The 12737-nt window shown below is 40.3% G+C and overlaps 1 protein-coding gene across 1 annotated transcript in view; it reads left to right on the forward strand.

Moving 5' to 3' along the window:
- The window catches only part of C4H8orf34 (chromosome 4 C8orf34 homolog), a 227376-nt gene extending 214928 nt beyond the window's left edge, over positions 1-12448 (forward strand). The window contains exon 14 of the mRNA XM_075270419.1: positions 12398-12448. Coding sequence (XP_075126520.1) covers positions 12398-12405 — 8 coding nt within the window. The 3' untranslated portion in view covers positions 12406-12448. The remainder of the gene's footprint in view (positions 1-12397) is intronic.
- Positions 12449-12737: the final 289 nt, after the last annotated feature.

Below are 12737 nucleotides of genomic sequence, written 5' to 3' on the forward strand. Positions count from 1 at the left end.
GAAAACATTCAGAGCACACTCCTCTCATCTTCGCACCGTTGGCTGGCGGAGGAAGACGAGGGGGTTGGAGTGGCATCTGATGTCCCTATCCCACACGAGGCTAGAGGGTGCACTTCAGTGCATCCCATTGCTTCACCACAAATGGTGTGAAGGGGAGTGGAAAATGGAGGAAATGGAGAGTGACCCTTACAGTTGGGGCCAGCAAAGGCATGCCAAGTAACACACTGGCACACATGGCTGACTTCATCTTGGGTTGCTTTTCAACACATATTTCACATCATGAAGAACAAATAATACTGGATTTTTTCAAGCCTCGAACCCCGGTCTAGGTCTAATGTCTGTTCCTTTCTTATATTAGGGGAGAGGGAAAAAAAATTACTTCAGTGATACGTTTAGCGTACATAGACTGACTATTAATGTGTATCCCACTTAGTGTTGTTAGGGTTACACACCGTCACAACCTGGCTAAAGCTTCTATAGCTGTTAATAAAGTCAACATAACTTTACGGTATCCAAAAAGACAGCTGGTACCGACAGAGAGCAAGACAAATGTCACCCAAAGCTGTGAGCTCTGAACACCCACAGTGACTTTGGCGTCATCATCATTATAAGGGAGCGGGTGGTAATAAATAACTTGGCAGTGCCTAAAACCCAAAAAGCTTATACAACTATATTTACATTAAGATACACAAATGAAACTTTTCAGTAGCATGTCATGAGACAAGCTGATAAGCTCTTCCTTTGTGCAGTGCTATTTGAAAGTTAAACGCTGCCTTTATTTTAATTCTGGAGAAGGTGCAGACATTAGATTTAGAACATGTTGTCTTCATTGTCCAAATCCTCTATATAGGTAACGTGTTTTTCAGGCCGAGCTGTCTGGGAACGAGCTGGTGCAGCACTGACAACCTGGGTGAATATGGCAAGAGCCTGAGATGTAGGGTGAATGAATCCCCAAATTATTTGTGGAATTCCCAGTGAGACAATGGCACTGTATACCAGTATTAAAAATTGTGGGTGCACGTAACCCCCATATATTCTTTGAATTCCCAGTCAGACAATGGCACTATATACCAGTATTAAAAATTGTGGGTGCACATAACCCCCATATATTCTTTGAATTCCCAGTCAGACAATGGCACTGTATACCAGTAGTAAAAATTGTGGGTGCACATAACTCCAATATATTCTTTGAATTCCCAGTCAGACAATGGCACTGTATACCAGTATTAAAAATTGTGGGTGCACATAACCCCCATATATTCTTTGAATTCCCAGTCAGACAATGGCACTGTATACCAGTATTAAAAATTGTGGGTGCACATAACCCCCATATATTCTTTGAATTCCCAGTCAGACAATGGCACTATATACCAGTAGTAAAAATTATGGGTGCACATAACCCCAATATATTCTTTGAATTCCCAGTGAGACAATGGCACTGTATACCAGTATTAAAAATTGTGGGTGCACATAACCCCCATATATTCTTTGAATTCCCAGTCAGACAATGGCACTGTATACCAGTATTAAAAATTGTGGGTGCACATAACCCCCATATATTCTTTGAATTCCCAGTGAGACAATGGAACTGTATAGCAGTATTAAAAATTGTGGGTGCACGTAACCCCCATATATTCTTTGAATTCCCAGTCAGACAATGGCACTATATACCAGTATTAAAAATTGTGGGTGCACATAACCCCAATATATTCTTTGAATTCCCAGTCAGACAATGGCACTGTATACCAGTATTAAAAATTGTGGGTGCACATAACCCCCATATATTCTTTGAATTCCCAGTGAGACAATGGCACTGTATAGCAGTAGCAAAAATTGTGGGTGCACGTCACCCCAATATATTCTTTGAATTCCCAGTCAGACAATGGCACTGTATACCAGTAGTAAAAATTGTGGGTGCACATAACCCCCATATATTCTTTGAATTCCCAGTCAGACAATGGCACTGTATACCAGTATTAAAAATTGTGGGTGCACATAACCCCCATATATTCTTTGAATTCCCAGTGAGACAATGGCACTGTATAGCAGTAGCAAAAATTGTGGGTGCACATAACCCCCATATATTCTTTGAATTCCCAGTCAGACAATGGCACTATATACCAGTATTAAAAATTGTGGGTGCACATAACCCCAATATATTCTTTGAATTCCCAGTCAGACAATGGCACTGTATACCAGTATTAAAAATTGTGGGTGCACATAACCCCCATATATTCTTTGAATTCCCAGTGAGACAATGGCACTGTATAGCAGTAGCAAAAATTGTGGGTGCACGTCACCCCAATATATTCTTTGAATTCCCAGTCAGACAATGGCACTGTATACCAGTAGTAAAAATTGTGGGTGCACATAACCCCCATATATTCTTTGAATTCCCAGTCAGACAATGGCACTGTATACCAGTATTAAAAATTGTGGGTGCACATAACCCCCATATATTCTTTGAATTCCCAGTGAGACAATGGAACTGTATAGCAGTATTAAAAATTGTGGGTGCACGTAACCCCCATATATTCTTTGAATTCCCAGTCAGACAATGGCACTGTATACCAGTATTAAAAATTGTGGGTGCACATAACCCCCATATATTCTTTGAATTCCCAGTCAGACAATGGCACTGTATAGCAGTAGCAAAAATTGTGGGTGCACGTCACCCCAATATATTCTTTGAATTCCCAGTCAGACAATGGCACTGTATACCAGTAGTAAAAATTGTGGGTGCACATAACCCCCATATATTCTTTGAATTCCCAGTCAGACAATGGCACTGTATACCAGTATTAAAAATTGTGGGTGCACATAACCCCCATATATTCTTTGAATTCCCAGTGAGACAATGGAACTGTATAGCAGTAGCAAAAATTGTGGGTGCACGTAACCCCCATATATTCTTTGAATTCCCAGTCAGACAATGGCACTATATACCAGTATTAAAAATTGTGGGTGCACATAACCCCCATATATTCTTTGAATTCCCAGTCAGACAATGGCACTGTATACCAGTAGTAAAAATTGTGGGTGCACATAACCCCAATATATTCTTTGAATTCCCAGTCAGACAATGGCACTGTATACCAGTATTAAAAATTGTGGGTGCACATAACCCCCATATATTCTTTGAATTCCCAGTGAGACAATGGCACTGTATACCAGTATTAAAAATTGTGGGTGCACATAACCCCCATATATTCTTTGAATTCCCAGTCAGACAATGGCACTATATACCAGTAGTAAAAATTGTGGGTGCACATAACCCCAATATATTCTTTGAATTCCCAGTCAGACAATGGCACTGTATACCAGTATTAAAAATTGTGGGTGCACATAACCCCCATATATTCTTTGAATTCCCAGTCAGACAATGGCACTGTATAGCAGTAGCAAAAATTGTGGGTGCACGTCACCCCAATATATTCTTTGAATTCCCAGTCAGACAATGGCACTGTATACCAGTAGTAAAAATTGTGGGTGCACATAACCCCCATATATTCTTTGAATTCCCAGTCAGACAATGGCACTGTATACCAGTAGTAAAAATTGTGGGTGCACATAACCCCCATATATTCTTTGAATTCCCAGTGAGACAATGGAACTGTATAGCAGTAGCAAAAATTGTGGGTGCACGTAACCCCCATATATTCTTTGAATTCCCAGTCAGACAATGGCACTGTATACCAGTATTAAAAATTGTGGGTGCACATAACCCCCATATATTCTTTGAATTCCCAGTCAGACAATGGCACTGTATAGCAGTAGCAAAAATTGTGGGTGCACGTCACCCCAATATATTCTTTGAATTCCCAGTCAGACAATGGCACTGTATACCAGTAGTAAAAATTGTGGGTGCACATAACCCCCATATATTCTTTGAATTCCCAGTCAGACAATGGCACTGTATACCAGTATTAAAAATTGTGGGTGCACATAACCCCCATATATTCTTTGAATTCCCAGTGAGACAATGGAACTGTATAGCAGTAGCAAAAATTGTGGGTGCACGTAACCCCCATATATTCTTTGAATTCCCAGTCAGACAATGGCACTGTATACCAGTAGTAAAAATTGTGGGTGCACATAACCCCAATATATTCTTTGAATTCCCAGTCAGACAATGGCACTGTATACCAGTATTAAAAATTGTGGGTGCACATAACCCCCATATATTCTTTGAATTCCCAGTCAGACAATGGCACTGTATACCAGTATTAAAAATTGTGGGTGCACATAACCCCCATATATTCTTTGAATTCCCAGTCAGACAATGGCACTATATACCAGTAGTAAAAATTAAGGGTGCACATGACCCCAATATATTCTTTGAATTCCCAGTGAGACAATGGCACTGTATACCAGTATTAAAAATTGTGGGTGCACATAACCCCCATATATTCTTTGAATTCCCAGTCAGACAATGGCACTGTATACCAGTATTAAAAATTGTGGGTGCACATAACCCCCATATATTCTTTGAATTCCCAGTCAGACAATGACACTATATACCAGTATTAAAAATTGTGGGTGCACATAACCCCAATATATTCTTTGAATTCCCAGTCAGACAATGGCACTGTATACCAGTATTAAAAATTGTGGGTGCACATAACCCCCATATATTCTTTGAATTCCCAGTGAGACAATGGCACTGTATAGCAGTAGCAAAAATTGTGGGTGCACGTCACCCCAATATATTCTTTGAATTCCCAGTCAGACAATGGCACTGTATACCAGTAGTAAAAATTGTGGGTGCACATAACCCCCATATATTCTTTGAATTCCCAGTCAGACAATGGCACTGTATACCAGTATTAAAAATTGTGGGTGCACATAACCCCCATATATTCTTTGAATTCCCAGTGAGACAATGGCACTGTATAGCAGTAGCAAAAATTGTGGGTGCACATAACCCCCATATATTCTTTGAATTCCCAGTCAGACAATGGCACTATATACCAGTAGTAAAAATTGTGGGTGCACATAACCCCCATATATTCTTTGAATTCCCAGTCAGACAATGGCACTGTATACCAGTATTAAAAATTGTGGGTGCACGTAACCCCCATATATTCTTTGAATTCCCAGTCAGACAATGGCACTGTATACCAGTATTAAAAATTGTGGGTGCACATAACCCCCATATATTCTTTGAATTCCCAGTGAGACAATGGCACTATATACCAGTATTAAAAATTGTGGGTGCACATAACCCCAATATATTCTTTGAATTCCCAGTCAGACAATGGCACTGTATACCAGTATTAAAAATTGTGGGTGCACATAACCCCCATATATTCTTTGAATTCCCAGTCAGACAATGGCACTGTATAGCAGTAGCAAAAATTGTGGGTGCACGTCACCCCAATATATTCTTTGAATTCCCAGTCAGACAATGGCACTGTATACCAGTAGTAAAAATTGTGGGTGCACATAACCCCCATATATTCTTTGAATTCCCAGTCAGACAATGGCACTGTATACCAGTAGTAAAAATTGTGGGTGCACATAACCCCCATATATTCTTTGAATTCCCAGTGAGACAATGGAACTGTATAGCAGTAGCAAAAATTGTGGGTGCACGTAACCCCCATATATTCTTTGAATTCCCAGTCAGACAATGGCACTGTATACCAGTAGTAAAAATTGTGGGTGCACATAACCCCCATATATTCTTTGAATTCCCAGTCAGACAATGGCACTGTATACCAGTATTAAAAATTGTGGGTGCACATAACCCCCATATATTCTTTGAATTCCCAGTGAGACAATGGAACTGTATAGCAGTAGCAAAAATTGTGGGTGCACGTAACCCCCATATATTCTTTGAATTCCCAGTCAGACAATGGCACTGTATACCAGTATTAAAAATTGTGGGTGCACATAACCCCCATATATTCTTTGAATTCCCAGTCAGACAATGGCACTGTATAGCAGTAGCAAAAATTGTGGGTGCACGTCACCCCAATATATTCTTTGAATTCCCAGTCAGACAATGGCACTGTATACCAGTAGTAAAAATTGTGGGTGCACATAACCCCCATATATTCTTTGAATTCCCAGTCAGACAATGGCACTGTATACCAGTATTAAAAATTGTGGGTGCACATAACCCCCATATATTCTTTGAATTCCCAGTGAGACAATGGAACTGTATAGCAGTAGCAAAAATTGTGGGTGCACGTAACCCCCATATATTCTTTGAATTCCCAGTCAGACAATGGCACTGTATACCAGTAGTAAAAATTGTGGGTGCACATAACCCCAATATATTCTTTGAATTCCCAGTCAGACAATGGCACTGTATACCAGTATTAAAAATTGTGGGTGCACATAACCCCCATATATTCTTTGAATTCCCAGTCAGACAATGGCACTGTATACCAGTATTAAAAATTGTGGGTGCACATAACCCCCATATATTCTTTGAATTCCCAGTCAGACAATGGCACTATATACCAGTAGTAAAAATTGTGGGTGCACATGACCCCAATATATTCTTTGAATTCCCAGTGAGACAATGGCACTGTATACCAGTATTAAAAATTGTGGGTGCACATAACCCCCATATATTCTTTGAATTCCCAGTCAGACAATGGCACTGTATACCAGTATTAAAAATTGTGGGTGCACATAACCCCCATATATTCTTTGAATTCCCAGTCAGACAATGACACTATATACCAGTATTAAAAATTGTGGGTGCACATAACCCCAATATATTCTTTGAATTCCCAGTCAGACAATGGCACTGTATACCAGTATTAAAAATTGTGGGTGCACATAACCCCCATATATTCTTTGAATTCCCAGTGAGACAATGGCACTGTATAGCAGTAGCAAAAATTGTGGGTGCACGTCACCCCAATATATTCTTTGAATTCCCAGTCAGACAATGGCACTGTATACCAGTAGTAAAAATTGTGGGTGCACATAACCCCCATATATTCTTTGAATTCCCAGTCAGACAATGGCACTGTATACCAGTATTAAAAATTGTGGGTGCACATAACCCCCATATATTCTTTGAATTCCCAGTGAGACAATGGCACTGTATAGCAGTAGCAAAAATTGTGGGTGCACATAACCCCCATATATTCTTTGAATTCCCAGTCAGACAATGGCACTATATACCAGTATTAAAAATTGTGGGTGCACATAACCCCAATATATTCTTTGAATTCCCAGTCAGACAATGGCACTGTATACCAGTATTAAAAATTGTGGGTGCACATAACCCCCATATATTCTTTGAATTCCCAGTGAGACAATGGCACTGTATAGCAGTAGCAAAAATTGTGGGTGCACGTCACCCCAATATATTCTTTGAATTCCCAGTCAGACAATGGCACTGTATACCAGTAGTAAAAATTGTGGGTGCACATAACCCCCATATATTCTTTGAATTCCCAGTGAGACAATGGCACTGTATAGCAGTAGCAAAAATTGTGGGTGCACGTCACCCCAATATATTCTTTGAATTCCCAGTCAGACAATGGCACTGTATACCAGTATTAAAAATTGTGGGTGCACATAACCCCCATATATTCTTTGAATTCCCAGTGAGACAAAGGAACTGTATAGCAGTATTAAAAATTGTGGGTGCACGTAACCCCCATATATTCTTTGAATTCCCAGTCAATGGCACTGTATATCAGTATTAAAAATTGTGGGTGCACATAACCCCCATATATTCTTTGAATTCCCAGTCAGACAATGGCACTATATACCAGTATTAAAAATTGTGGGTGCACATAACCCCCATATATTCTTTGAATTCCCAGTGAGACAATGGCACTGTATACCAGTATTAAAAATTGTGGGTGCACATAACCCCCATATATTCTTTGAATTCCCAGTGAGACAATGGCACTGTATACCAGTATTAAAAATTGTGGGTGCACATAACCCCCATATATTCTTTGAATTCCCAGTGAGACAAAGGAACTGTATAGCAGTATTAAAAATTGTGGGTGCACGTAACCCCCATATATTCTTTGAATTCCCAGTCAATGGCACTGTATATCAGTATTAAAAATTGTGGGTGCACATAACCCCCATATATTCTTTGAATTCCCAGTCAGACAATGGCACTATATACCAGTATTAAAAATTGTGGGTGCACATAACCCCCATATATTCTTTGAATTCCCAGTCAGACAATGGCACTATATACCAGTATTAAAAATTGTGGGTGCATATAACCCCAATATATTCTTTGAATTCCCAGTCAGACAATGGCACTGTATACCAGTATTAAAAATTGTGGGTGCACATAACCCCCATATATTCTTTGAATTCCCAGTGAGACAATGGCACTGTATAGCAGTAGCAAAAATTGTGGGTGCACGTCACCCCAATATATTCTTTGAATTCCCAGTCAGACAATGGCACTGTATACCAGTAGTAAAAATTGTGGGTGCACATAACCCCCATATATTCTTTGAATTCCCAGTCAGACAATGGCACTGTATACCAGTATTAAAAATTGTGGGTGCACATAACCCCCATATATTCTTTGAATTCCCAGTGAGACAATGGAACTGTATAGTAGTAGCAAAAATTGTGGGTGCACGTAACCCCCATATATTCTTTGAATTCCCAGTCAGACAATGGCACTATATACCAGTAGTAAAAATTGTGGGTGCACATAACCCCAATATATTCTTTGAATTCCCAGTGAGACAATGGCACTGTATACCAGTAGTAAAAATTGTGGGTGCACATAACCCCAATATATTCTTTGAATTCCCAGTCAGACAATGGCACTGTATACCAGTATTAAAAATTGTGGGTGCACATAACCCCCATATATTCTTTGAATTCCCAGTCAGACAATGGCACTGTATACCAGTATTAAAAATTGTGGGTGCACATAACCCCCATATATTCTTTGAATTCCCAGTCAGACAATGGCACTATATACCAGTAGTAAAAATTGTGGGTGCACATAACCCCAATATATTCTTTGAATTCCCAGTGAGACAATGGCACTGTATACCAGTATTAAAAATTGTGGGTGCACATAACCCCCATATATTCTTTGAATTCCCAGTCAGACAATGGCACTGTATACCAGTATTAAAAATTGTGGGTGCACATAACCCCCATATATTCTTTGAATTCCCAGTGAGACAATGGAACTGTATAGCAGTATTAAAAATTGTGGGTGCACGTAACCCCCATATATTCTTTGAATTCCCAGTCAGACAATGGCACTGTATACCAGTATTAAAAATTGTGGGTGCACATAACCCCCATATATTCTTTGAATTCCCAGTGAGACAATGGAACTGTATAGCAGTATTAAAAATTGTGGGTGCACGTAACCCCCATATATTCTTTGAATTCCCAGTCAGACAATGGCACTGTATACCAGTATTAAAAATTGTGGGTGCACGTAACCCCCATATATTCTTTGAATTCCCAGTCAGACAATGGCACTGTATACCAGTATTAAAAATTGTGGGTGCACGTAACCCCCATATATTCTTTGAATTCCCAGTCAGACAATGGCACTATATACCAGTATTAAAAATTGTGGGTGCACATAACCCCAATATATTCTTTGAATTCCCAGTCAGACAATGGCACTGTATACCAGTATTAAAAATTGTGGGTGCACATAACCCCCATATATTCTTTGAATTCCCAGTGAGACAATGGCACTGTATAGCAGTAGCAAAAATTGTGGGTGCACGTCACCCCAATATATTCTTTGAATTCCCAGTCAGACAATGGCACTGTATACCAGTAGTAAAAATTGTGGGTGCACATAACCCCCATATATTCTTTGAATTCCCAGTCAGACAATGGCACTGTATACCAGTATTAAAAATTGTGGGTGCACATAACCCCCATATATTCTTTGAATTCCCAGTGAGACAATGGCACTGTATAGCAGTAGCAAAAATTGTGGGTGCACATAACCCCCATATATTCTTTGAATTCCCAGTCAGACAATGGCACTGTATACCAGTATTAAAAATTGTGGGTGCACATAACCCCCATATATTCTTTGAATTCCCAGTCAGACAATGGCACTATATACCAGTAGTAAAAATTGTGGGTGCACATAACCCCCATATATTCTTTGAATTCCCAGTCAGACAATGGCACTGTATACCAGTAGTAAAAATTGTGGGTGCACATAACCCCAATATATTCTTTGAATTCCCAGTCAGACAATGGCACTGTATACCAGTATTAAAAATTGTGGGTGCACATAACCCCCATATATTCTTTGAATTCCCAGTCAGACAATGGCACTGTATACCAGTATTAAAAATTGTGGGTGCACATAACCCCCATATATTCTTTGAATTCCCAGTCAGACAATGGCACTATATACCAGTAGTAAAAATTGTGGGTGCACATAACCCCAATATATTCTTTGAATTCCCAGTGAGACAATGGCACTGTATACCAGTATTAAAAATTGTGGGTGCACATAACCCCCATATATTCTTTGAATTCCCAGTCAGACAATGGCACTGTATACCAGTATTAAAAATTGTGGGTGCACATAACCCCCATATATTCTTTGAATTCCCAGTGAGACAATGGAACTGTATAGCAGTATTAAAAATTGTGGGTGCACGTAACCCCCATATATTCTTTGAATTCCCAGTCAGACAATGGCACTGTATACCAGTATTAAAAATTGTGGGTGCACATAACCCCCATATATTCTTTGAATTCCCAGTCAGACAATGGAACTGTATACCAGTAGTAAAAATTGTGGGTGCACATAACCCCCATATATTCTTTGAATTCCCAGTGAGACAGTGGAACTGTATAGCAGTATTAAAAATTGTGGGTGCACGTAACCCCCATATATTCTTTGAATTCCCAGTCAGACAATGGCACTGTATACCAGTATTAAAAATTGTGGGTGCACGTAACCCCCATATATTCTTTGAATTCCCAGTCAGACAATGGCACTGTATACCAGTATTAAAAATTGTGGGTGCACGTAACCCCCATATATTCTTTGAATTCCCAGTCAGACAATGGCACTGTATACCAGTATTAAAAATTGTGGGTGCACATAACCCCCATATATTCTTTGAATTCCCAGTCAGACAATGGCACTGTATACCAGTAGTAAAAATTGTGGGTGCACGTAACCCCCATATATTCTTTGAATTCCCAGTCAGACAATGGCACTATATGGCAGTAGCAAAAATAGTGGGTGTATATAGCCCCAATCCTATTGCTAGGGGACTTGCAGGGTATTTCTGGGGTGAAGGTGGGGGGGCACACCGTTGGAACGGGTATCGGGGGTATATATCGGGTATACGGGAATACACTGACAGTGTATTCCATTCAGGATCCTGGGAAAGCTGGGTTGCGGCGATTGAGCCCGTCAGTGCCACGTTACACTGACAAGCTTCTCCCTGGAATTTAGCTCTCATAAGAGCTGTTGGTTGTCTTCTCCTTCCTATCCTAGCCTGTCCCTGCCTACCCAGAATCTAAGCCCTAGCTAGCTGGACGGAAACCTCCGTCCTCGGTGAATTGCAAGCTCAGAATGACGCGAAGCTGGGCGGCGCTGTTCTTTTAAATTAGAGGTCACATGTTTTCGGCAGCCAATGGGTTTTGCCTACTTTTCTCAACGTCACCGGTGTCGTAGTTCCTGTCCCACCTACCCTGCGCTGTTATTGGAGCAAAAAAGGCGCCAGGGAAGGTGGGAGGGGAATCGAGTAATGGCGCACTTTACCACGCGGTGTTCGATTCGATTCGAACATGCCGAACAGCCTAATATCCGATCGAACATGAGTTCGATAGAACACTGTTCGCTCATCTCTAATACTAACCCATATCTCACACCATCATATTTATCTGTCTTCTGGTCCAGATCTTCTTGGAATGGGACATCACTTTTGTATGGGGGGCTGGCTCCTCCTCTTCTTGATGTCTACAACACCCAGCTACTGGGTGCTGGCTACTGCACATGCTGGCACTCCGGCTCTATTGCGTATGCGTGAATCAAGGAGGTGTCATGTCCATTCCCATAAGGTCTTGCCCTGAAGACGGGTAAGTATGATGGGCTGGGGAGAGTGGTGGGTTAGTATTGGTGACGCTATTTAGGAAAGGCTAGTAGTGGACGGGCTAGCTAGGGAAACCGGAAGGGAGTGTAAGTGAGAAAGGGAGGGGGAGAGAGGGAGGGAGAGGAAGTCAGCTCTGAGTGAAGCACAATACATCATGGCAGTTGTAGGCAAACAGAACACAAAGCTATCCATGTAAACAAATGCAGAAGATGCCACTTCTAAAAGTCTTTAGTTGCGGTTATTTCTGATGTATAACAATGTAATGCCGTGGTGACATTTTGGATGAACCCTCTGAATCATTGCTGTCTATTGTAACGTTCTATGTTCTTTTCTAGGTTTGTGATGCCACAAGACAACCTGGAACCAATGAACAGTATATACTTGGACAGAAGAGAATTTTTTTCCAATGTCTGATTGCAATAACTTGCAAGGAGGATTATTTTTTTAGTGTGTTTAATAATAGAATTAATGTCTTAATCATAATAAAACTTTCTTATTCAATGGTCTGCGGTTACGGTAAGCTTTTCTTCTACTGTAACTGCCCACAATTATGCACCTTCCAAGTTTCTTTGTTACCTTAGACATGAATTTTTCAATGTTTTCTTGTGAGGAAATTCACACTTTAATGTGTATTCTTGGAAACTTTCACTCCTTGAGGTATTTGAGATGCTATAA

Source organism: Leptodactylus fuscus, chromosome 4, assembly GCF_031893055.1.
Source record: "Leptodactylus fuscus isolate aLepFus1 chromosome 4, aLepFus1.hap2, whole genome shotgun sequence".
Classification (NCBI taxonomy): domain Eukaryota; kingdom Metazoa; phylum Chordata; class Amphibia; order Anura; family Leptodactylidae; genus Leptodactylus; species Leptodactylus fuscus.